This window comes from Camellia sinensis, chromosome 3 (assembly GCF_055761805.1).
Source record: "Camellia sinensis isolate YWXY chromosome 3, ASM5576180v1, whole genome shotgun sequence".
NCBI classification, from domain to species: Eukaryota; Viridiplantae; Streptophyta; class Magnoliopsida; order Ericales; family Theaceae; genus Camellia; species Camellia sinensis.
In genome coordinates this window covers 226,521,111-226,548,744 of record NC_138963.1, presented here as the reverse complement: position 1 = coordinate 226,548,744, position 27,634 = coordinate 226,521,111, and the positions used below count along the sequence as shown (strand labels likewise).

Below are 27,634 nucleotides of genomic sequence, written 5' to 3'. Positions count from 1 at the left end.
GCTTTGGAGTTTGTTATTGTTAGATTTTAGTGTAGAAGCTACGCTTGTGTCTCCCTCCTCAACGGGTGTTTTGCCTCTGGATGTATAATGAATCTCACTGTAATATCTATTTTTTAATATAAAACTTATGACTTACTTACCCAAAAAAAAAAAATGATTAAAAAAGTTTAAAACTAAAGCTAAGGTTTCGAGATGTATACATAATCTTCAAATTGCAGTGAACTGATTATCTACCATAGTTGTCATGATCATAGAGATGCATAAGAACTTAAAGTACTAATACGAGAAAGTAGTAGTTCTATATACACTTTCATGGTGTCTATCCTTTTCTCTACATGTGAAGGAAAGAAGAAAGTTCTATGGCTTCATTGAGGTCTCTCTCTCTCTCTCTCTCTCTCTCTCTCTATATATATATATATATATGTGACTGTTTGTATGTATAAGAGTGCTTAATGGCAACATGTTATACATTAACATAATCCTTCTGCAAATTCAAATGAGTTCTTCTGTACTTGTTCCAAATTAGCCTTTATATTAATAGATGAACAAAATTTGGTAACTAAATCAAGTGAAAAAATAATTAGTTGGGAGTAGTTTAGTTGGTCAAAACTCTTGTTCTCACTAGAAGATTAGGAGTCCAAGTCTTCTCATAAACAAAACTTCTCCATCTTAGACTACGAGAAATTATTGCATGGTCGTGATTGTATGCCTGATCAATGATGTTTTACTTCTAAACTAACAATCTTTGATGTAAATAAATAAATAAATAAAAAAATCCTAAGTGCAAAAATTAAATCATAAAGAACATATAATAATACAATAAAAAAAATAGCAATGCGGATAGTAATAGAGTCATACATGAATCAATGTCTAGAACTAGGATTTGGAGGTGAGTGCAAGGCAGTTTTATCACTTAAAACTATATATATATACAACAAAATTAATAAGCAGCAATTCATTTAGCTCTCTATTGCTTCTTTTTTTCAGCCTTTTAAAGAAGCTGGCTAACATTTGATTGCTAGGTAGGAAGCATAACTAACAAAGCACTGGTTGTTTCTCATTGCAATTTAATGTCATGTTTTATTTATTTATTATGTTTTTTATACAGCCAAAACAGCAAAAAAATAAATAAAGTAAATGCTAAATTGTTATGATTTAGAGAGAAATTTTGAATTCAGCTTTTGAATTCAGCTTTTGAATTCAGTTTCGACTTAGTTAGAAGTTTGTTAGTTAGTTGGGTTAGTTAGTTAGTTGGGTTAGTTAGTGGTTAGGAGAAGTTTGTTAGTTAGTTAGTATTGGATGTATATAGCTATGATTGAGAGGGGAAACATGAGAGTTTTTTTTGGTGGACTGTAATCAGGTTGTATGAGAAGAGAGTGAATAAACTGCAGATTCAGTTTTCTATTTCTCTCTTCTTCTTTTTCAATTACTGCTTTCTTCTTTCATAGCCATATCAATTGGTATCAGAGCCGGCTATTCTTGGCCTGCGAGAGGAATTCCACAGAAATGGCAGATGGAACTAGGGCACAAGAATCAAAAAAAATGGATGAAGCAATACGAACGCTTAAAGACAGCAGCGATAGGCAAGCACAGGATATCAGAGAGATCAGAAATTCATTGAAAGATGTGAACGAAATCAAGGAATTAATTTTTGCCATGAATGTCAAGTATGATCAAATGGCAAATGGAGTCTTTGGAAATCATCCAGAAACCGTGGAAGCCCAGGTTCATTCGGATTCACCTCAATCATCTTCTTTTTTCAATACCAGATATGCAAGAATTGATTTTCCAAGATTTTTTGGGGAAGATGCCACTGGTTGGTTGTATAAATGTGAGAGATTCTTCGATTATAACTCAGTTGAAAGTGCAAACAAGGTGAAATTAGCTACTCTGCATTTAGAGGACAAGGCCTTACAATGGTATCAATGGTTTGAGAAATGCCATCGCCAGATTAATTGGGATCTGTTCAAACAAGGAATTATTTCCAGATTTGGGCCCAATTCTTATGAAGATGCAATGGGTGATCTGACCAAATTAAAGCAAACAACCACTGTGAAGGAATATCAGGAACAATTTGAAATTCTGGCAAATAGAACCTGCGAGTTACCAGAAGTTTTTTTCATTAGTTGTTTCATCAGTGGGTTAAGAGAAGACATTAAGGCAGGGGTGTTAATGTTCAGGCCTACTACGATAGTTCAGGCCATTGGATTGGCTAAAATGCAGGAGAATAGCATTGAAGCCATAACAAGAAGAGCAAGACAAGGGAATAGAGCAGGAGAATCTAGTTTTTCCCATCAAGCCAAACAAAATCCAGTTATGAATCCTGTAAGGAAAGAACTACCAAAGGACTGGGAAGAAAAAAAGGCCAAAGGATTATGTTTCAAATGCAATGAGAAGTATACAAGGGGCCATATCTGTAAAAAGAAGCAGTTATATGCTCTGGAGGTTGAACAAGAAGATCAAGAACAGGTGGAAGACGAAGGTGCAGATGTGGAGGAAGACCAGGTTCCAGAAGAGGAATTACAAATTTCTCTTAATGCCCTGTCTGGCTCTGTTTCCTACAGAACTATGAGGGTAAAAGGAAATGTCAAGAAAAAGCTAGTTATGATTCTAATAGACTCGGGAAGTACTCATAATTTCCTAAGTCCAGAAGTAATCAAGAGAGTTGGGATAATGGCCTCAGAGACAGACCCATTACCAGTTTTAGTAGCTGATGGCACCAAACTAATGAGCACAGCAATATGTAAAGGATTTCGGTGGGAAATGCAAGGCACTGAATTTCAAGCTGACATGAGGATTTTGCAACTCAAGGGCTGTGACATGGTTTTGGGAATTCAGTGGTTAGCAACATTGGGTCCAGTGAAGTGGGATTTCAAGAATCTGAGCATGGAGTTTCAGTTGAATGACAGGAGGCATGTGCTAAGAGGAGGAAAGAAAGAAGAATTGACGGTCATTGGGGCTAATAAGATGAAAAAGATAGTTCAGAAACAAGCACAGGGAGTTGTAGCTCAGGTGTACTCTTTTCAGGCTGAATGTGATGAAATAGAGGATACATTACAACCAGACTTGGAACCAGACTTGGAAGCATTACTGGCTGATTATGGAGATATTTTTCAAGAACCTAAGACCCTTCCTCCAACCAGATCTCATGACCATTGCATACCATTGAAAACAGGGGCAGAACCTACCAATATCAGGCCTTACAGGTATCCCTATTTTCAAAAAACTGAGATTGAAAAACAGGTCAGCGAGATGTTAATGTCAGGAATTATTAGAACCAGTGTTAGTCCCTATTCTTCACCTGTGCTGTTAGTTAAGAAGAAGGATGGGAGTTGGAGAATGTGCATTGACTATCGAGCCTTAAATAAAGCTACTGTGAAGGATAAATTTCCTATTGTGGCAAGAATTGGAAAGGTTGCTTATCAGCTCCAGCTACCTGCGTCTGCTCATATCCATCCCGTGTTTCATGTTTCTTTGTTAAAGAAAAAGTTGGGTCAGCACATCGTCGCACAGCCTACATTGCCACCAGTCGCACCTGATGGTACTTTTCAAATGGAACCTGTGGCAGTGTTGGACAGACGTATGGTTAAGAGGAACAACAGGGCGGTGATTCAACTCCTCGTTCAGTGGTCTCACTCATTTCCAGAGGATACTACTTGGGTGGACTACCAGGACATCATCACCAAATATCCCCATTTCCAGCCTTGAGGTCAAGGCTGTTTTTATGGGGTGGGAAATGTTATGATTTAGAGAGAAATTTTGAATTCAGCTTTTGAATTCAGCTTTTGAATTCAGTTTCGACTTAGTTAGAAGTTTGTTAGTTAGTTGGGTTAGTTAGTTAGTTGGGTTAGTTAGTGGTTAGGAGAAGTTTGTTAGTTAGTTAGTATTGGATGTATATAGCTATGATTGAGAGGGGAAACAGGAGAGTTTTTTTTGGTGGACTGTAATCAGGTTGTATGAGAAGAGAGTGAATAAACTGCAGATTCAGTTTTCTATTTCTCTCTTCTTCTTTTTCAATTACTGCTTTCTTCTTTCATAGCCATATCATAAATATAATAACTATATATTCTATCTATCATACATATCATATTTGTTAAAAACTCTCTATATTTGTCAAGTGAACATAAGCAAATTGGGAGAATGTTCTCTTATTCAATTAAACAGCTGAACTAGATATATATAGCTTTACAAGAATAATAGAAAAGAGAAATAAACTGTAGCCCACATTTTACATGCCTATTAATGTGGTAAGTGACTAGGAAATAAACAACTTATCCCCAAAGAATAGGAATTATTCAAACCACTAAGCAACTAATCAAAAACAGATCCTAAAGACTAGATCAACACTAACAGTTTCAACATCCTTCCTTAAACTGAATACCAATTTCATTCAGTTTATACTTGGATATGTGCAGACCCCCAACAGACCTCTCAGCTTCACGAACATATCAAGCTTTAAGGCTTGGTCATTATGCCTGCAATCTGTTCTTGAGAGTGACAATGGACCAGCTTAACAGTTCTATCTTTAGTAAGCTCACGGAGAAAATGTAACCTAACATCTATATGCTTGCTTCGACCATGTAATACAGGATTCTTCGAAAGCTCAATAGCTGAGCTGCTATCACAAAAGACCGTTGTACCACCACTTTGAGCATGATTAAAACCCTTCAAAATCCTCCTTACCCAAACTGCTTGACAAGTACATGAAGCTGCTGCAACGAATTCAGCTTCAGTGGTAGACAAGGTGACTATTGGTTGTTTCTTCAATGACCAAGAAACAACTCCTGAACTTAACAAAAAACATAACCTGAAGTACTTCTTCTATCATCTGAATCTCCAGCGTAGTCACTGTTTGTATAGGCAACCAGCTTCTCATCTCTTTCCTTTTTATAAAATATCCCAAGATTAGAAGTCCCTTTTAAATATCTTAGCACTCTCTTGGCTGCTTGAAGTTGAAGCTCTGTGGGACGATCCATATACCTACTTAGAAGACTCACCACAAATATAATGTCAGGTCGAGTAGTAGTCAAATACATTAGACTGCCAATTACCTGCTTGTAGCGACTATTGTCCACCTTTACTCCATTCTCATCTTTTATGAGTTTGCAACCTGGAACAATTGGATTATGAACTGAATTGCATTTATCCATATCAAACCTTTTCAGCACCTCTTGTGCATACCTCCTCTGACAGATAAATACCCCCCGGTCTTTGCATTACTTCTATACCAAGGAAATATTTTATCTTTCCAAGGTCTGTCATGTCAAACTCATGCATCATAGAATTTTTAAATTCAACAAACATATGTTCATCATTGCCCGTAAAAATCAAATCATCAACATAGAGACAGACAACTAGAATTATACCTCATTCTCCTCCTTTGATGAACAAAGTATGCTTATAAGGGCACCTCTCGAAACCTTCATTAGTAAAATATGACTCTATCCGACTATACCAAGCTCGTGGAGCTTGTTTTACTCCGTGTAAAGCCTTCTTTAACTTGTACACTTTTTGTTCATTACCTTTCTTCTAATAACCAGGAGGTTGCTCAACAAAAACCTCTTCACTAAGTTCTCCATGCAGAAAGGCCGACTTTACATCCAGCTAAAAAATTGTCCATCGTTTCTGAACTGCAAGAGAAACTACCAATCGAACTGTCTCTAAACGTGTTACAGGTGCAAAAACCTCAGTGTAGTCCACCCCATTGTTTTGGGTGTAACCCTTGGCAACCAAACGTGCTTTGTACTTCTCCACCTCACCCTTTTTATTGAGCTTCGTCTTATACACCCATTTCACACCAACCTTCGTTACCCCAGTAGGAAAATTAGTCAACTCCCAAGTATCATTTTTCTCTATAGCTGCAATTTCCATATCCATAACTGTTCTCCACTTTGCATCTTTTAGTGCCTCTTCAAATAGAATTGGATTATCGGCTGCAAACATGGCTAAATATGCCATGTCTTCTTCGTTAGATAAACCTTCTCCACTTACATAATCCCCCATCCAATTTGGTTGCCTTCTCGACCTTTGTTCCTGAGAGTTAAGTAAAAGATTTTCACTTGAGCTAGATGAATTGTCTTCATATGACCCATTCGAGCTATCGGTTTCACTTTCCTCTGTACTACTTTGTTCATTAGTTTCAGCTTCATCTCCATTTCCAGCAACTGCATCTAGCTCTTTGTCATTGTCGCCCTAAGTCAAGTCAGCCAAAATAACTTCCTCATGACTTTTGTTCCAATCCCAGCTGTTGTCTTCTTCAAGCACCACATCTCTACTTACTATAATCTTCTGAGAAATGGGATTATACAACCTATATGCCTTTGACTCCTCACTGACTCCAAGTAAAACACATTTTATACTCTTGTCATCGAGCTTTGTCCTTTTGCAATTAGGAATATGAACATGAGATACACACCCAAATACCCTGAAATGATCCACTGATAGTTTGAATACGCTCAAAGCTTCTTCTGGAGTTTTGTTCTTTACTGCAAAAGTTGGACTTCTATTGAGAACATGAACTATCCAATTCACAGCTTCAGGCCAGAATGTTTTGGGAATCTTCTTCCCTGAAAGCATACTTCGAACCATATTCATGGTAGTTCGATTCTTCCTCTCTGCAACACTGTTTTGTTGAGGGGTGTATGCGGCTGTGAGTTGTCTTCGAATACCATTCTCGCTACAAAAATTAGTGAATTCAAGTGATGTGAACTCACCTCCATAATTAGTACGAAGACCTTTAATACTCGAACCAGTCTCTATTTCAACATGATTCTTATATTTCTTGAAGGTAATAAACGCTTCTGACTTCTCAACCAAGAAATAAACCCAAACTTTACGGCTATTGTCATCAATAAAACTAATCGTGTACCTTTTGTTGCTGTTAAAGATAGGGTTGATTGGTCCACATATATCAGCATGCTCCAGCTCAAGAATCTGAGAAGCTCTCCATGTGCCTTTCCTAGGAAATGCATCTCTTCGTTGCTTCCCTACCAAACAATCTTCACATACTTTCGACGAGATTTCAAGACAAGGCAGTCCTCTTACCATTCCCTTTAGTTGAAAAATTTTCAGACCACTGAAGCTTAGATGACCATATTTACAGTGCCAAAGTCGAGCTGGATCTTCCATGAAAGAATTAAAACAAGCTTCCTCGTTCAGTTATGTTTAAGCAAATAGCTTGAACATTCGATTCGAGGACATTGTAACCTCCATAATTAGCCCTCTCTCAGGATTATAAATTTTGCATGTTTCTCGTTGTATGAGAATTGCAAGTCCCTTCTCAGCTAGCTGACTAATGCTTATCAAGATGTTCTTTATTTTTGGAACATAGAATATGCCAGTAATAATCTGTACAAAACCATTCACCAACATTCTCACATTACCTTTACCTAATGTTTTCAAAACCGGACCGGTGAGCGAACCGAAAAAAGGACCGGGTGGACGGATCACCGGTTCAACCGTCGGGTCAAAGCGGTTGAACCGTGACGTCATAATTAATATTATATAATTAAAAAATATACTTATAAATTATAAATAAATAAAAATATATATAAATAATCAAATAAAAATAAAAATTGTTGCATAGTATTTATTAATAATATTTAATAAAGTCATAATTGATAAAAAAAAAGTCACTTATTTTAAAGAAATTAAAATTTTTAAACATTCCCTCCAAATAAATTGATTGAATGCTAGATTTAATTTTGGAGGGAAATGAAATTTTCAACTCTCCCTCTAATCAATATATTTCAAATAATTTGATTGAATCCCACATAGAATTTTGTAGGTTCTCTTTGAAAAATCTTTTCCTATAAATAGGAATAAACTTTCATAATCTTCTCAAGTTTTCAATGAGACTCTTCCTTATGAGAGGAGACTCTTGAAATAAGAATTTTTAGTCAAAATTTTGAAATATACTTATATATATAAATTTATAAGAAAGAAAGAAAAGAAAGAAAGAAAATAAAAAATAAATAAAAAAAACCGGTCTGACCCTCCCGTCCCGGTCCGGGTCACCGGTTTTACCGGTTTGACCACTGGGTCGCCGGGTTTTCCCGTTTTTGGCCCCACTCCGGGTTTAGGGGGTTGACTGGACCGGAACAAGGCTCGGTTCCCGGTTCAACTGGCTAGTCCAGTCCGAGTTTGAAAACAATGCCTTTACCCATCACATCCATGCTTAAATTATCTCCCAGTGTCACCTTCTCCTTGAAATTGCCTTCAAAATCTGAGATAAGTTCCCTCTTGCCGCACATGTGATTGCTGCATCCAGAGTCGAGAAACCACAGTTCTTCTTTGCTGGCTTCCTTATCATTCACATACGTATCATTTACGTATGCCATTAACAACAGTTCTTCCTTACCTTCCACATAGTTTTCTTTGGCTTTTGTCTCATTCTTTGGACATTCAAATGCAAAGTGTCCAAGCTTATGGCAATTATAGCATTCAACAATGGATTTGTCAAAGCTACACTTGCCTCCCCCTCTTCTTCGTCCTTGAAATCCGCCACAACCTCGTCTTCTTTCCCCTGAAGACTCTCTAATAGTAACCTTCAATGCTTGCTCTTCCACAACATGAGCTTTCCTACGTTGCTCATGTACTAGAAGACTACTTTGTAACTCATCAATGGTAAGAGCATCCAAATCATTTGACTCCTCAATAGAACACACCACGTAATCGAACTTGGGTGTCATGGATCTCAAAATCTTTTCGATGATTGCTATATCGTCCATCATTCCTTTATTGGTTCTCAGCTTGTTGACCACAGCAAGAGTACGAGCAAAGTATTCATTCACAGACTCTTCCACTTTCATGTTTAATATCTCAAACTCTTTTTGGAGAGCTTGTCGTTGCACTCATGCTGTCCCCTAATACTTTTGCTTCAAGGAATCCTAAATACTTTTGGCTGTATCCTTGCTCAAAATGGTTTTTCCAGGATCGATCGATCTATGGCCTGGAAGAGATAATTCTTTACCTTCAGATCCTTTAACTTTGCATCATTAATCACCTTTTTTTGTGTGTCAGTGAGTTGAATTCCTTCTACTACTACAGGAATCCCATCTGTCACCACACTCCAATATTCTTTCAATCGCATGAAATTCTCCATGAGTATATACCAGTGATCATAATGACCATCGAATTTTGGGATCGCTGGTTGCACAAATCTACTCTCAGTTGTCATATTTTTGTCACTAAGCACCTTTGAAGACTGCTGCTTCTTAATCAGGCCCCTATGATAAGGCTCTGATACCAAGTGTTAAAAACTCTTTGTATTTGTCAAGTGAACATAAGCAAATTGGGAGAATGTTCTCTTATTCAATTAAACAGCTGAACTAGATATATATAGCTTTACAAGAATAACAGAAAAGAGAAATAAACTGCAGCCTACATTTTACATGCCTATTAATGTGGTAAGTGACTAGGAAATAAACAATTTATCCCTAAGAATAGGAATTATTCAAACCACTAAGCAACTAAACAAAAATAGATCCTAATAAAGACTAGATCAACACTAACAGTTTCAACAATATTATATTCATTACCATATTTAGGAATATCATAGTTAGGTTTCTTTCCTCCTATATAAAGGAGTCATATATATTGTTACATAAATTATTCAACACGATAGTCAATATAATACAAATCTCTCTCTCTCTCTCTCTCTCTCTTGGATGTTGTAACATGGTATCAGAGGTATAGGTTAAGCTCTTGGTGTTCTTCGCTTTACCAACGGGCGACAACCTTGAGTTGGCCGCCTGCCGGACCTTAACCCGTTCCACTGCCATATTTTCCTGTCAGTATCGCTTCGTAGTGATCTCTTCCTTTGTTCGCTAGTTTATTCCTACCCCAAATGTCTCTATCATATTTTTCTTTTTACTCGCAATCTATTTTTTTTTTTAGTGTGCTTCTACTCCACTTTGTCTTTCCCTCTGTTTCAACCTCAACTAGATTTCTATCTTCAAATCTATTTGAGTTTCAGGGAGGTATTATACCTATATCATGGTGAGCATGGTGATATATCATGTGAACAACCTAAGTCGCCCCTTGGGGTACCACCTAAGTTGCCCCCTCTGGCGCACAATCCAAGCTGCCCCCTCTGACGCATCGTCCAAGTTGTCCTTTGACGCACTATTAAAGTCGCCCCCTGACACACCATCTAAGCCACCCTCTGGCTCACTTTCTAATAAGCCTCCCCTTGGCGTACTCAGTCATTTGTTACCATCATCGTTCAGCACCACGTCACAAGTTATGTGTGTGTCACGCTTGTTGATTCAACATTTAGTCTCTACAATAGCCCGACATGATATTATACCTATATTATGGTGAGTATGGTGATATACCATGTGAACTACCTAAGTCGCCCTCCCTGGCGCACCACCCAAGCTGTCCTCCCTAGCAAACCACCTAAACTGTCTCCCGACATTAGCTCTGGCCTCTAATCTATCTCAAGTGCCCATGTGCTCTCATCTGAACTTTGCAATCTATTTGCCCTGGATCTATCCATATTTTATTTTTAGTTTTATTTCATATTTTAGTTTCTCTCTTCAAACTCAAGTTGGTGTCTCTACTTGAGTTTGAGGGGGTGTTAAATATAGTAACTATATATTCTATCTATCATACATACTATATTATATTCATTACCATATTTAGGATTACAATACCTAAGTTTCTCTTCTCCTATATAAAGGAGTTTACATACATTATTACATAAATTATTCAACACAATATTTAATATAATACAAATCTCTCTTCCTCTCTCTCTTAGATATTGTAACAATAAAAATCAAAAAGATCCATGCAGTATATTATTGTCGTTTATATTATTTTACTTTCCCTTTTCAGATTTCAAAGTCACAAAGTTGTAACAATACCTCATCCATTTAAATATCTTTTCTTTTTCTTGAGAGAGGGGGTTTCTCTCTTTTTTGCCTGGGTTGGAAATAGGAATTCTTGAGAGGCTTGAAGGAGTAGGTTATATATCTTTTTCCCTAAATTAAAGTGTAAGGGACAGATGTTCAAATCTTGAAGCTAGTCATGTTTAAACTCATCACTTCTGCTGTAATTAATTTATATTGTAACTGACAAAAGGACTTTCTTCTTCTAGTTTCCACTGCTCTAAAGTCTGGTCATCAAAATAATTTACAACTTGGGGGGGAGGGGAGGAGAAGACAGGCTTTTAAGGTTTTCCCTGTGGCTTTAAAGGCAAGCCAAGCCTACCCACATGCAATGCATATATGCAACTACACAAACACAAAAGATATGTGCTGTGCATTTCAGGGTTCAAGGTTCTCTATCTTACAAAAGTGTAAGTTCCATAGGGTATTTCCTTCCGGGGGGGGAATGTTAAAGTCCTCTAAAAAGTGGTGTTTTAAAACAATCACTAATGATGTGACATTTATTTATTTATTTATTTTTTTTTAAAAAAAGCAGACACAATAATATTGTGGCAATGAAAAATGATTTAGAGCACTAAAAGAGCATTAAATTGTCTTTTTCCTCTTTGTGTTTTGTCTTTTTCCTCTTTTCTTTCTATTTTAATTTTCAACAATGATTCATCCCACTAAAAACATCACCACTAATAGCACTAATGCATTAAAAAAGTAAAAAAAAAAAAAAAACACAACTCCAAGACCAAAACATCACATCATTAATGACGTGACCCACTGACACCTAATTAGTGGGAGCACTAATTAGTCCTCCCAAGCATTTTTCTTTAATTTTTTTTTAGGCATGCCACGTCATTAGAACTGCTTTTAGTGGTCTTATTTTAGTGATCTGTATCATAGTTGTTGTGGCAATGGGTGGAACCTACTATCACATCATTAGTGGTAGCACTAATTAGTGCTGTCACTCATTTTCCATTTCTTTCGTGTAAGTGCTTTGATAATAAATAAATAAATAAAGCAAGAAAGAAGAAAAGAAATACTATACTTACAAAGTGTGGATTTGTATATTAACTTATGTAAATTGACATGTATCATATATGTGTTCAATTTTAAACATTTAAATATATATAACTCCTTTACATATATAAACATACATAAAATATCATTCAACCCAAGGGAATCATATATATCTTTATTTCACTTGCTTGTTGGCAGTTGTATTTCAAAATTCATAAACCTAAAACACATTCTTCTATATTCTCATCGAAAGGAAACAAATGATTTCATCATCACAAAATTAACATATAGGAAAAATCAAAGCTAAATGAAAAAAGAAAAAAGAAAGAAAGAAATTGAAGAAGGGACCAAATTAGGAAAAGTCTGTAATTAAATACTAACAACAATTTTCATACATGGAAGTTGAACTTACTGACCCTGATGAACAAGTCCTTAATCACCACACTTTCGAAAGGAAAACCAGCTCAGGCCTTCATATTAAGATCACAGCTTCACATCTTCATCAAACCCCCACTGAAACAAGTCAAGTCATGAAAACAGGACCAATTTTCTTCAATATCTATACAGATCATTACTACAATTTTTGTTTTTTCTTTTTTAATCACATGCACAAAAACAAAAACTACTCGCTTAATGTATTTTTCCTCTCATCTTCATCAGTTCCATCATCCAAAGTCAACTTGAGAATCAAATCATCAAATCAACCCATTAAAAAGGAGGAGGCCTTGCACCACCACCACCACCACCACCACCACCACCACCACCACCACTTCCACCACCACCAGTACCCCATCCAAACAGATCACCTGAAAATGAATAGTTAGGCACGTTTCCTCCCATTCCAAACAAAGAAACACCACCAGCACTGCCACCACCACCGCCACCGCCGCCGCCTCCACCACCAGTAACGCCTGAAGATTGTGACGCAGCTGGTTGGACCTGAGCAGCTCCTCCTCCTCCTCCTTCCTCCTCCTCCAAGGGTAACCGCTCAAACACAGCATTTGCAAACGATGCCGCCATCAAAACAACCGGACCAGAAGCCAACAAGGGAGCCACCACGCTCCCTCCGACGACCTGCCCTTGGCCACCAGACAAAAATATGGACAAACCACCAGCACCGGGCGGCGCAGGCGGGGGAAGCACAGTCCCGGAGAGAGAAAGTATCTCGAATCGGCCGTGTAGTGTGACCACGCTTCCAGCAGGAGCCGCTGGCTGACGGAGCGTGACGTTGGAAACGGTGCCGCTTCCGCTGAGAACAGAAACTCCTCTTCCTCTCCGCCTGGCATAAACGGACACGCTCTCGACGATATCGGCACCGGCCGAGACTTCGAGTACGTGGGATCGGAGGGCATTTGGGCTGTCTCTTGTTACAATGATCGGAGGCTTTGGCTTGTTTTTGGACCCCGGAGGACGGCCTCGGGGGCGGCGGTTGGAGGTGGTTGCTTCGCCGGAGCTGGTGGCAGGGTCTGCCTTCTGGTCGTCTTTGTCGGTGGAATCAGAGGGTTGTTGTTGGGTTGTTGACTGGTGTTGATGTTGGTGTTGGTGTTGTTGTTGTTGTTGAGGAAGGGATATAGGTTGTAAGTGGAGCTCGGGTCTGGGGAGCTGATGATGATGAGAGTAGCGAGAACCTGCTCCTGAATCATACCCAGCCATTCCCACATCTATTTTCTCCCACCACTTATTTGCCAGCTTCTTCTTCTTCTTCTTCTTCTTCTTCTTCTTCTTCAGAAGCACGAGCACAAGCACAACAGACACAGCCAAAAACTGAAGCTATCTGATATATATAAATCTTTATAATGATTCAACACCAAGCTAGCATCAGCAAACCAGATGGTCAAGAAAGTAACGGAAGACTTTACTTCTCCATCTTCCACTGACAAAACTTACGGTTACGCAATCGAAGTTGCCAGAAATATGATGAAGGATTTGAGATCCAAAAGTAAATCACTAGAATCCAATCCAAGAGTTGATGATAGTCAAGTGATCGGTCGCATAAATGCACACAGATTTGTACTGCAATCAATCTGAAAACCAAGTTATTTCATATATCAAAGCCCCAAATGCTCAAATTCATGTAACTGCACACCTGGATTGGATCCTTCTTCTTTAAAACTTAAAAATCAACAGATAAAGTTTTACAATAGAATTTGAAACCTCAACAATTCCTAACCTCTTCTTTCCCTAGATATATTTCTGATAAATGAATCATCAATAATATATAATATCGCAATCCTACCTTATCCAAATTCAGATCTTTATAAGAAGCAAGCAACAAAGAATTACTAGATGAAATTGATTAGAGAGAAAAGTGAGGCAATACTCAACTTAGATGTGCAGATGAAGAAAGTGACTGGAGAGACATTTATGGGTACTGAATGGATTTTCCCAAACAAAGTTGTCACTGTTAAGTTATAGCTAATAGCTCTTTGTGGGGAAGGGAAAGAAAAAAAGAAGCTAGGTGGCAAAACGAAAAGAAAAGAGAAGAATATGTAACTCTTTTGGAGTTGGGACAAACAGGCCACCACGGGCTTTTTGTGTTTGTATCATGAATTAAAAAAAAAAAAAAAGGTTAAGGCAATGAAAAAATGGGATACAATATAAGAACTTTTTTTTATTTTAATTTTTCACTTTTATCTTCATATTTTCTTTCTCAATACAATTTTTTTTTTTTTTTCAAATTCATGATCTAGACAAATGTCTGAAACAAAAGGTTAAAGGTCAAACCCGCAACTGCAAGTAGCGAAGGTGAAAATGACACATATAGGAGCATGGCTTTGCATCATGTCATCAGTATCTTTCAATAATGTAATTTAATATTTAATAAAAATATAAATTTATGATTTGACTATTATTGTTGCAGAGATTATTATTCCATTGATCTCATTGTAGTGATTTATAAAAAATACAAAAATAAAAAATTAGCAGATTTAGCCATCTGATTTAATTTGTGCAAAAACATTCAACCATCGAAATATATACTTCAAAAAATATTTGAGGAATCAAATGTTTGAAGTTTTTCAGATCAAACTGAGTTATTTAAAATAATAAAAAAATACTGCATGTTGGCAAATTCTATATAATGGTATGTTCTGATACTTGAAAATAAAATTTAAATAAAAAAAAAATCATAAAATAAAGTGCTTGTACGTGTCAGCACAGCACCCCTTATTTGAGAGAATTAAGCCAAGGGTGAAAAGCAGGCAGTGCAATAAAAGAAGAGAAAGAACATTACAGGAGCCATCACATGCATCGATTGAGTTTGAGTCCAATTAAAGTATATAAATAAATAACTAAGAACAACAGATTAGCTCATCCCAAGCTTCTGAAAGGAGCGTCCGCGACTAGTTTTCAGATAGCTTAGAGGTGCGTAATTAATATTAACACTTGTCACCAAAGACATAAAACAACATGAAAAAAAATAGAGCAGGTTAACCTGAAAATAAACTATTTGATGCGGTAGAAAGTTAAAACACCAACTGATTCAAATTTTCATTCGAGGGCCAGGTATATGTACCTTCAAAAATGCTTCAGACCATTAATTCAACACTATTAATACACTACTAATGACGTGGCATCACGCAAGCCTCACCATTGATGAGATAGTTTGGCCCTTGGGTTTTTTTTTTTTTTTTTTTTTTTTCTTGCACTGCCAACTCATTAAAGTTGGCATTAGTGTTACCATTTTAGAGCACTGAATCAATGCTGATGTACCTTTCATCTTTGTTTGGTTAGTTGGCTATTTTGGAAAGATGGCTAAAAGTCATATTTTAATTTTTAACTTATTTTAGGTCATATTATCTTTCATATTTTTTACACGTTTTTTTTTTTAAAAAATGTAAAAAAAAAATTAAAAAGTCAACTTTTAACTATCTTCTCAAAACAACTCATAATCTTGCTTTGTATAGCTAGGAAAAATTTTATCCTCATGAAGATTTATTGGCGAAAATCAAAAGAGTACAGCTATTCAGACCCAAAAGTTAGACTCACTTTCTAAATTTAAAGATGTGTTAAGAAGATGATTAGTTGATAATTAAATATTTTCTAATTATTAATTAATCATTTTTTTGACACATCATTGAATCTAAAAAGTGAGTTTAAAAAGTAAACTTTTATATTATTTTTCAAATCAAAAACCCTCTTGACCAAAAAAAATTTACCCTAAAGTTGTGATCGACTGTCCACCATGCAATAGAACTTAATCAGTGTGTTTGGTTTGAGTTTTTTGAATTAAGTTTTTTGAAAATTAAGTTTTTTTTGTTTTCGTGTTTTTTTATTTTTAGTGAATATTTTTTAAATTTTAAACATTTTTTTTTACTTTTTAGATGCACCTTACTTAGATGTATCTAAAAAGTAAAAAATTTGTGAAAAAATATTTTAAAAAATTAATAAATACATAGAAATACAAAAAATGTATTGAATTCTCGTATTTTTTTTTTGTATTTTGGGTATTTAGTGAATTTTTAAAAGGTTTTCTTCACAAATTTTTTACTTTTTAGATACATCTAAGTTAGATATGCCTAAAAATTAAAAAAATTGCTTAAAATATTAAAAAAAATCAATAAAAACAAAAAAACACAGAAAATAAGAAAGTAGAATTTTCTGAAAAGTATTTTTTGAAAAGTGAAACCAAGCATAGTGAATATTATTTCCATAGTGATTTAAAGATGTTTTATCTGACATTTGGTAGTGGGACACGAATCCAGATTTCCTCCTTACATTTTCTCCTTATATTTTCTACTTGCAGGGTTATTGGTCCCATTTTTAGGCCCAATTTTGATAATCCGAACCGTTCATATTTTAAGATTTGTTCAGTATGTCATACCTGTAAAAAATCAAGTTGATCGGATATCAGAAAGCATGTGTTCGGAAAACTGTTTATTAAATCCTTTAAAAAAATAGTTTTTACTTCGAGTTTTCCGAACACATGCTTTTTGATATTCGATCAACTTGATTTTTTATAGATATGATATACTGAACAAATCTTAAAATATGAACTGTTCGGCTTATCAAAATTGGGCCTAAAAGTAGGCCCAATGACCCTGCAAGTAGAAAATACAAGGAGGAAATGTAAGGAGGGAATCCTGATTCGTGGAACACGGTGAAACTTGAAAATAAAAAATTATTTAATTATTTTTACCCAATTTTAAAATTTTGAAAAGACAATTCGAAGAAAAGAAATTGAAAGATTCAAATTCAAAAGTTGTTCATTTTTGTTTTTTTTAATCACTAAAAAGAGAACTTTGTTGATATGAACTAATAGCAAGAGGAATTATATTAATAAAAGAAAGGAAGATGAGTGCGAACCACATTATAATAAGACACAACGATCTCAATTAAGTTGACACTTAAAACACTCGAAGAATAGAAATTGAAAGATTTAAATTTAAAAGTTGCTCAATTTTTATTTTTTATTTTTATTATCCCTAAAAAGAGAACTTTGTTGATATAAGCCAATGAAAAATGCTTCGCACCCCCAGTTTTTCCGACTCCCAGTGACCCTCAGTTGAGGTGGCACGTCACGTGATTGTCACGTGACTATAAGACCCAAACACATCTTCACATTTCATTTTGAAATCTCCCCCCCTCAAACACGTATGTCTTCGCTCCAACGATAACAACTACTAACCCCCACTCCAACGCCGGCGCCCACTTCTTCCCTTCACTCCGACACCGACAGCTCATTCCCTTCACTCGTGAATCTCTCTGTCTCTCTTTCTCTCTCATCCGACGAAGGACGATTAAGAGGTAAATTTCCCGACTGTCTCTTTGTTGAAGCCTCGACTCTCTGTGTGTCTCTTTCCCTCTCATTCGACAGGTATATTTACGTGTATATATATATATCTATCTGTGAAGTCCCGACTCTCTCTATGTATATCTGCGAATATATATATATATCTGTGTATATCTGCGTAAATTTCCCGAATGTTTGGATTTAGTAGTTTTGACAATCTGATAAAGGAATTGAAAAATTAAAGTTTGGCCTTTTCATTTGGGACTTGAATTTGGCCTTTTCATTTGGAAATTGTGGCCTTTTCATTTGGAGTCTTACATTGTCATAAACCTGTTCGATGAAATTCCTCAACGAAATGTTAAAATTATGAAGACCTGAAAAAGCTACTATCCTTGATTTGAAATTATGAAAACCTGTTCATAAACCTGAAAAACCTGTTCCAACGAAATGTTGCCATAAACCTTTTCATTTGAAATTGTAAAAACCTGTTCCATAAACCTATAACAATTGAAACTCTATGAAATTATGAAAACCTGTTTCACCTTTTCATTTGAAATTATGAAAACCTGTATTTATCTATCTATCTTCTAAAATGAAGACTAATTATGAAATTGTGGTTAATGGGAGTATAGAAGAAAACCTGTATCTATGAAACCTGTATCTATGAAACAGGTTTTCCTATTAAATGAAAAGGTAAATTATGAAAACCTGTATCTATCTATCTATCTTCTAAAATGAAGACTAATTACGAAATTGTGGTTAATGGGAGTATAGAAGAAAACCTGTATCTATGAAACCTGTATCTATGAATCAAGTTTTCCCATTAAATGAAAAGGTAAATTATGAAAACTTGTATCTATCTATCTATCTTCTAAAATGAAACAGGTTTTACTTGATCATTTTGAAGACTAATGTGTCCAGATTTTTAATGCAAATCCCTTTCTTTTCTTTTCTTTTTAAAGTAAGATTGACACATGAAAACAAGAAAGGAAATGATGCTTGGAAAGTAGTTCAATTAGTCTAGTACAACAAACCCAAGCCTTGACTAATCTAATGTCTTGAAGATTGCATTTAATAGCATTTTTCCTTCATAATGTCTCAAAAGTTCTTAAAATAGTGTCAATGTCCATGTATGAACATCGCTAACTGTTTCCACCATTATCAAGATCAAAAAAGAATGTTTAGAAGTGTGACCATTTAGGGGATTCTACGATCCAAGGCAAAAAAAAAAAAAAAAAAAAAACATACATAACAGCTTTAGGCTGGAACAAAAGCAGAACATGACAAATGCCCTGAACAGTTAGTGTGACAACCCTCACCACTGTTTAGTGCTAATCTATGATTAAGCATGTTAAGTAACTAATTGACTGAAATTCTGACTGATTGATTGAGTGTATTAGTTTGAATGCATTTCTATCTATTTGACTGTTAATTGATCTGTTCACGTTTTAAGTGTCGAACTGTGAATTGAAAGTCTTATCGGCGATCGAATCTCAAATTGATTAATGTTTTATGTTAATTAGAATTTATGTGATTTTATGGTGTGTTTGATTGAAATTTGACTTGGTATGATTAAATTGGATTAAATAATGTTGAATTACACTAGTTAGGTTTATTACTCTTTTGCCACTTAGTGGATTATTCTAGGACCATTTAGTTGACTCATATATGTTAGCCTTAGCACCTCTTCAGCCATTATTCAAGACCCAAAATCGAGAGAGAGAGAGAGAGAGAGAGAGAGAGAGAGAGAGAGAGAGAGAGTCTTGGGAGAGAATTGATTCATTTTGAAATCTTGGCTTGAAATTTAGAGAAATTGAAAGATAATAGCAAATTGAGCTCTCATTCTTGAAATTGAGGACTTGAGGTAGGAGACTCACCCTTTTAATTGTGAGTTTGAGTTGTTCTTGCATGATTCATGGTAAGGTTAGTGATTTAAGGCATGAATTAGCTTAATATGTTGAATTGAGTAGGAATTCATGCATGCATGTATACATTGTTGAGTTTTGAGGTTGATTTCATGGAAATCCTCACATGGATGTCCATATTCTAGCTTTGGTCCATGAATTTAGCATGTTTTTGGAAGGAATGACTCATTTGTTCTTGTATTAGAAGTTTTGAAGTTGATTAAATTCATGCATGTTGCATGCACATCATGCTCTTGAAGTTTTGTTTGGAAATGGGTTCAATTGAACTACCTTTGGGCTTTGATTTTACAAATTGATCTTTGAAACATGTCATATTATGAGTTTTAAAGTGTTTTCCAGAAAATTAGCCCAAAAGGATCGAATTTGATGCTTTAAATGTTGAGTTTCATGCTTGGAGACAAATCTAGAAATTCCAGATTTTGGATCCACACTCGAGCGGGGAACTCCACCCTCGAGCGTACACTCTGAGTGCACGCAGTCCGCTCGAGCAGGGAAAGTAACGCTCGAGCATAAAATGCGTGTATCCAGTACTTTGCATGTGTTTACAGTCCGCTCGAGCGAGGGAATGCACGCTCGAGCGAAGACTTGTGTCTCACGCTCGAGTGGGGGTCGAGCGCTCGTCGAGCGTGAATTTCATGCATCCAGTACTTTTGCAGTCTGCTCGAGCGAGGAAAGTCACGCTCGAGCGTAGCTCTTTTGTCTGCATATCCGCTCGAGCGGAGAAAGCCACGCTCGAGCATGAGCCCTGTTTCAGCAAAAATTTGAAAAGTGTTTTAAAGTGCATCTTTGCATTCTCATTCTATCCTAGGCATTCCTAGGCCTAGTTTAAGGTATCTTAATGAGGATAATGCTATAGAATCACACCGAGTCAAGATAGGGACTAAGTTATTGTTAGTGTGTGTTCATCCTGTAACTGTGTAGGGTTGGCATCCAAGGACGCTCACTGGCCTATCTGTAGCTCAGAACTCTGTGAGTAACAATGTTGTAAAGATATATTCAATCATGAATATTTTTTGAATGATCAACTGTATTGCTTTTTGAAATGATATTTCTTACTGAATAAATGCTTGTCCTATATGCAAATTGTATTCGTGGCATCTATAACAATTTACTGTTACTGTACTGTACTGTACTGCTACTGTCACAGAGATCTCTCTCGGTTCCCATGTTTAGAACCACTACTGTTTACTGATATGATGGCCATCAATTGACTGTTCAGTCTGTTAAGACCTACTGTACTGTTTGCTATTGAATCTACCACTTATGACTGCTATGATCGAATAACTGATATACTGTTCAAATAACTGTTTGAAATACTGGAAGGATATTCATTCTTAACCTCTTTACACAACTATTATTCACTGGGCTTTAGCTCACTGTTTATATATATATATATATATATATATAGGTGTCCAGGCACCGGATCGGAGCTAGGAGCGTTGGGTTTAACTCCCTTTTTGTCCAGCCAACCATTGTGCCTCACTGAGAGGTTCCAAGTCCTTCAAGCTAGGGCTTTTTGGGGTGTTTTAGATTCATCATTTCTGTCTTTGTTTTTGTATAGACTGACTATACCTGTACTGTACTGTTCTAATAGGGATTAGGTCCCTGGCCTGGATGATGTATATGTATGTATATACTATTTTGGTTCTGAATGTGAATATGTATGAAAAGTCTTTTTTGCATATAGATTGTCACAACTCATTGGACATTTTTTATTACTGTTTTGGCTTCCGTCAGCCCCTGTACTCTGTATTACTGTTAAGCAGGCCTTCGGTAATCACAGATTACTGGCCGGTTACGATGCTAAACCCATAGGGGCGGATTTGGGTCGTGACAGAGTGGTATCAGAGCAATATCAAACCACGAGTTATACCTCACACACATGTCCAAATGAGCTATAGGATGTCCTAGAAAAGTGAATAGGGCATTGCATAAGCATTGAAAAAGTATGTGTGGCCATGACATGAATATATGTGCTAATGTGTTAATATGTTTAAAGTATGCAACTGCCTATGTTTATTATTGCCATAATTGCCTATAGTGAAATGGAAAATACAAGAACTACTGATGAAACTGAATCATCTGACGCCAGAATGGCGAGATTAGAAAGAACAGTTGAACTGCTGACTGAGGCCTTGAGGCAACAACAGAACCAACAGCCCCCACCTCCTCCGGTACAGTTGGAACCGAATATGAATGATGATATAATTGCTCTAACGCAGAAGTTCAGTAAAATGAAACACTGTCATTCCAAGGAGGCCTCGAACTGTTAAAGGCCGAAACATGGGTCCTAGAGACTGAGAAATTGTTTGAAGTCTTTCCTTGTTCTGAAGCACACAAAGTGCTACTGGCTACCTTAACCTTACAATAAGAGGCCAGAAGGTGGTGGATGCTTGTCCGTGACACCAATACTGCTATGACTTAGGCTCAGTTTAAGGGAGCCTTCTTTGAGAAATACTTTTCACAGTGTGTCAGGGACCGAAAAGTGACTGAATTTGAACAACTGAAACAAGGCACTATGTCTGTAGCTAAGTACGAATCGAAATTCACTGAACTCGCCAGATATACACCACACATGGTGGATACCGATTACAAAAAGGCCAGGAAGTTTGAAGACAGCCTTAATGTTGAAATACTCGACAGAATCAATGTTCTAAAATTACTGAAATATGTGGATGTTCTTGATCGAGCAATAATGGCCGAGTCAAATATCGAAGCATTGAAACAGACTGAAACACCGGGAACTAAATGGCGCGGTAAGAGACGAGGTTTTAAATTTAAGAAAGGCCGGAACAGTTCATTGAACAAGAAGCAAAACACTGGGTCTTCGAACAGTTCTAGCTAGGGTAACAATTCCATACCGCCCTGTTCAGAGTGTGGCAAGAGACACAAAGGGGTATGCTATAAAATTTCTAGAGCAGGTGCGACACAAAGGGGTATTGCGCTTCTGCTCCTCAGGACAATAGTAAAGCTGCACCAAGCGCATTAGCATCAACTACTCCACTGAAACCTAACCCCAAAGCTATTGGAAAAAAGCCTATGAGACAAGGCCGAGTGTTCGCACTTGTACCGGAAGATGTGCAGAATATCGAGACCGTTGTGTCAGGTATACTCTCAATCTGTACTTAAAATGCTTATGTTCTAATTGATTCGGGGTCTACACATTCATATGTATCGCATGCTTTTTCGCGAAAATTAAATAGACCACTAGAACCTATGAACTATCTGTTAGCTGTATCTTCACCTGTTGGAGGATCTATGACTTGTGTCTATATGTACCCTGCATGTGAAATTATTGTTGGGGATGTTCATTTGTATATTGATTTACTGCCTCTGAATATTGATCACTTTGATGTGATATTGGGAATGGACTGGTTAATGAAATATCATGCTACCATAGGCTGTGTAACAAAACAAGTTGTTTTCCGTCCACCTGGACTGCTTGAATTTGTGTTTAACGGAGTTGGAGTAGTACATCCCCTATATCTGATTTCATCCATGAAAGCTTTTAAACTGATTAAAAAGGGGTGTAAAGGGTATCTGTGTTGTATATTGACTGTACCTATTGATGCTAAAACTGATGTGAACAATATTTCTATAGTCAGAGAATTCCCAGATGTTTTTCTAGATGATTTTCCAAGGGATTTGATTGATAGGGAGATTGAATTCACCATTGATGTGATTTCAGGTACACAGGCAGTATCTAAAGCTCCTTACAGAATGGCACCGACTGAATTGAAAGAGTTGAAAGTTCAGCTGCAAAAACTGTTAGATAAGAAGTTCATCAGGCCCAGTACTTCACTATGGGACACGCTGGTCTTATTTGTGAAAAAGAAAGACGGCTCATTGAGACTCTACATTGACTACCGTGAAGTGAACAAGGTAATAGTGAAAAATAAATATCCATCGCCTCGTATTGATGATTTATTTGACCAGTTACAGGGTGCCTAAGTGTTCTCCAAAATTGACCTTAGATCTAGATACCACCAGTTGAAAGTCAAGACAAAGGACATTGAAAATACTGCCTTTCGAACGAGTCGAACGAGGTACGGACATTATAAATTCTTAGTTATGCCTTTCGGAGTTACCAATGCACCTGCTGCATTTATGGATCTTATGAACAGAATTTTCAAACCATTCCTAGATGAATTTGTAGTTGTTTTCATAGATGACATTTTGATTTATTCCAAAAGCACGGAAGAACATGAACATCATTTGAGAATTGCCTTGCAGGCCCTAAGAGAATAGAAACTGTATGCTAAACTGACAAAATGTGAATTTTGGCTTGATAATGTAATGTTTTTGGGGCATGTGATCAGTAAAGATGGAATTTCAGTGATCCGCAGAAAATTGAAGCAGTAGTGAATTAGCCTAGACCGACAAATGTTACCGAAGTCTGAAGTTTTCTAGTCTTAGCCGGGTATTACAGAAGGTTTGTCAAAGACTTCTCCAAAATTGCCCTACCACTGACTCAATTGACTCAAAAGGGGATATCATTTGACTGGACCGATCCGAGAGAATCAGCCTTTCAAGAGTTAAAGACTCGACTTGTGACTGCACCGATTCTTACCCTACCCTCAGGTACGGATGGTTATACTATATTTAGTGATACTTCTTATAAGGGTTTGGGATGTGTTTTAATGCAGAATGGTAAAGTTATTGCATATGCTTCCCGACAACTGAGACCGCATGAAAAGAACTACTCGACCCATGATTTAGAACTTGCTGCAGTAGTGTTTGCACTGAAAATCTGGCATCACTACCTTTATGGTGCAACATGTGAGGTGTATACTGGCCACAAGAGCTTGAAATACTTTTTCACACAGAAAAAACTGAACATGAGGCAGCGGAGATGGTTAGAACTGATAAAGGATTATAATTTGTAAATTTTGTACAATCTGGGGAAAGCTAACACTGTTGCCGATGCATTGAGTCGGAAATCGATCAGAAATTTAGCCTGTTTACTCACCAGGCAAAAGACGTTACTATGTGACCTTGAAAGACTTGAAGTTGAGATCGTTTTGCGTGAACAAAGTGGAACCTTAGCTACTATTTCTGCTCAACTGGCACTTATCGAAGAGATTAAAGAGAAACAGCAACAAGATGACTTTTTGAAAAAGGTCATCGAGGAACGGGAATCTAGACCAAGGCCGGGTTTCAAATTTGAAAACAATGTACTAAAATTTTAGGGAAGGTTATGTGTACTGAGTGATTTTGAACTGAAAATAAGAATTCTACAAGAGGGCCAAAATTCAAAATTGTTTATCTATCTAGGAAATACGAAAATGTACCCAGACTTGAAACTGAATTTATGGTGGCCAGGAATGAAGAAAGAGATTGCTGACTTTGTGTCAAAATGTCTTCATTGCCAACAAGTCAAAGCCGAACATCAACAACCCACAGGCTTACTACAACCCTTATCAATAACGAAGTGGAAATGAGAACATATCACTATGGATTTCATTGTTGGTTTACCTCGCTCCAGTAAAGGTATGGACTCAATTTGGGTTATTGTTGATAGACTGACTAAATCTGCTCACTTTTTACCTGTTAAAACAATTTATAATGCGGACAAATTGGCTATACTCTATATTGATGAGATTGTTAGCTTGCATGGAGTACCTGTGTCCATTGTTTCTGATAGGGACTCGAAGTTTACATCGAGATTTTGGCAAAGTCTGCAAACTGCATTGGAGACTGAATTGAGACTGAGTAGTGCATACCATCCTCAGACGGATGGCCAGTCAGAAAGAACTATGCAGACTCTGGAAGATTTACGGCGGATGTGTGTCCTTGATTTCCAAGGAAATTGGGAAAGCCATTTACCTCTAGCCGAATTTGCCTACAACAACAGTTTTCACTCGAGCATTGGTATGGCGCCTTTCAAGGCTTTATATGGCAGAAAATGTCGATCTCCTATTTGCTGGGCAGAAGTTGGAGATGGGCCTTTGCTTGGGCTCGAAATTGTACAAGAAACCATTGAAAAAGTGAAACTAATTAAACAAAGATTGAAAACTGCACAAAGCCGACATAAAGGTTATGCGGATGTCCGAAGGCGAGACAGAGAATATGAAGTGGGTGATCATGTTTTTGTTAAAGTGACACCGATGAAAGGCCAGACTCGTTTTGGAGTCAAGGGCAAGCTAGCACCAAGATATGTCGGACCGTATGAGATTATTGAGAAAATTAATCCGGTGGCGTATCAAGTAGCGCTTCCTCCTGAAATGGAGCATATGCATAATGTCTTCCATATTTCAATGTTGAGGGATTATCTTCGGGATCCCTTTCATGTTATTGAGCCTACCCGTGTAGTGCTAAGTGATGACTACACTTATGAAGAACGACCTATTCAGATTGTAAGTAGACGGATCAAGAAGTTGAGGAACAAAGAGATTCTATTAGTGAAAGTTGATTGCCAAAACCATGGTGGCGTATATGCCACTTGGGAAAGGGAAGACGATATGATCAAGAGATATCCTGAACTGTTCCCTCTGGATCCAATGTTCTTCCAAAATGAAGGTAATTCCAGTTTGGAGGACCAAACTCTTTGTAAGGAGGGGAGACTGTGACAACCCTCACCACTGTTTAGTGCTAATCTATGATTAAGCATGTTAAGTGACCGATTGACTGAAATTCTGACTGATTGATTGAGTGTATTAGTTTGAATGCATTTCTATCTGTTTGACTGCTAATTGATCTGTTCACATTTTAAGTGTCAAACTGTGAATTGAAGGCCTTATCGGCGGCCAAATCTGAAATTGATTAATGTTTTATGTTAATTAGAATTTATGTGATTTGATGGTGTGTTTAATTGAAATTTGATTTGGTATGATTAAATTGGATTAAATAATGTTGAATTACACTAGTTATGTTTATTACTCTTTTGCCACTTAGTGGATTATTCTAGGACCATTTAGTTGACTCATATATGTTAGCCTTAGCACCTCTTCAGCCATTATTCAAGACCCAAAACCGAGGGAGAGAGAGAGAGAAAGAGCGTCTTGGGAGAGAATTGATTTATCTTGAAATCTTGGCTTGAAATTTAGAGGAATTGAAAGATAATAGCAAATTGAGCTTCCATTCTTGAAATTGAGGACTTGAGGTAGGAGACTCACCCTTTTAATTGTGAGTTTGAGTTGTTCTTGCATGATTCATGGTAAGGTTAGTGATTTAAGGCATGAATTAGCTTAATATGTTGAATTGAGTAGGAATTCATGCATGCATGTGTACATTATTGAGTTTTGAGGTTAATTTCATGGAAATCCTCACATACATGTCCATATTCTAGCTTTGGTCCATGAATTCAGCATGTTTTTAGAAGGATTGACTCATTTGTTCTTGTATTAGAAGCTTTGAAGTTGATTAAATTCATGCATGTTGCATGTACATCATGTTCTTGAAGTTTTGTTTGGAAATGGGTTCAATTGAACTACCCTTTTGCTTTGGTTTTGCAAATTGATCTTTGAAACATGTCATATTATGAGTTTTAAAGTGTTTTCCAGAACATTAGCCCAAAAGGATCGAATTTGATGCTTTAAATGTTGAGTTTCATGCTTGGAGACCAATATGAAATTCCAGATTTTGGATCCACTGTTGAGCAGGGAACTCCACGCTCGGGCGTACACTCTGAGTTCATACAGTCCGCTCGAGCAGGGAAAGTAACGCTCGAGCGTAAAATGCGTGTATCCAGTACTTTGCATGTGTTTACAGTCCGCTCGAGCGGGGGTCGAGTGCTCGTCGAGCGTGAATTTCATGCATCCAGTACTTTTGTAGTTTGCTCGAGCGAGGAAAGTCACGCTCGAGCGTAGCTCTTTTGTCTGCATGTCCACTCGAGCGGAGAAAGCCACGCTCGAGCGTGAGCCCTGATTCAGCAAAAATTTAAAAAGTGTTTTAAAGTGCATCTTTGCATTCTCATTCCATCCTAGGCATTCCTAGGCCTAGTTTAAGGCATCTTAATAAGGATAATGTTATATAACCACACCGAGTCAAGATAGGGACTAAGCTATTGTTTCCCAAACGTGCAACTTAGTGTGTGTTCATCCTGTAACTGTGTAGGGTTGGCATCCGATGACGCTCAC

At 36.9% G+C, this 27,634-nt stretch overlaps 2 protein-coding genes and 1 pseudogene across 2 annotated transcripts; 1 reads left to right on the top strand and 2 right to left on the bottom strand.

Moving 5' to 3' along the window:
- The first annotated feature begins 1,506 nt into the window (after positions 1 to 1,506).
- LOC145822282 (uncharacterized) lies at positions 1,507 to 3,708 on the top strand. The gene has a single exon (XM_082918906.1). The coding sequence runs from the start codon at positions 1,507 to 1,509 to the stop codon at positions 3,706 to 3,708; it is 2,202 nt and encodes a 733-aa protein (XP_082775032.1).
- A 747-nt stretch (positions 3,709 to 4,455) lies between these two features.
- On the bottom strand, positions 4,456 to 5,150 carry LOC145822281 (secreted RxLR effector protein 161 pseudogene; annotated as a pseudogene).
- Positions 5,151 to 12,235: 7,085 nt separating this feature from the next.
- On the bottom strand, positions 12,236 to 14,472 carry LOC114313127 (AT-hook motif nuclear-localized protein 27). Its single transcript, XM_028259474.2, has 2 exons — positions 14,226 to 14,472; positions 12,236 to 13,924 (listed from the first exon to the last, which is right to left on the bottom strand). Exon 2 carries the CDS (start codon positions 13,551 to 13,553, stop codon positions 12,609 to 12,611), a length of 945 nt encoding a protein of 314 aa, XP_028115275.2. The 5' UTR covers positions 13,554 to 13,924; positions 14,226 to 14,472; the 3' UTR covers positions 12,236 to 12,608.
- Between the last annotated feature and the right edge of the window lie 13,162 nt (positions 14,473 to 27,634).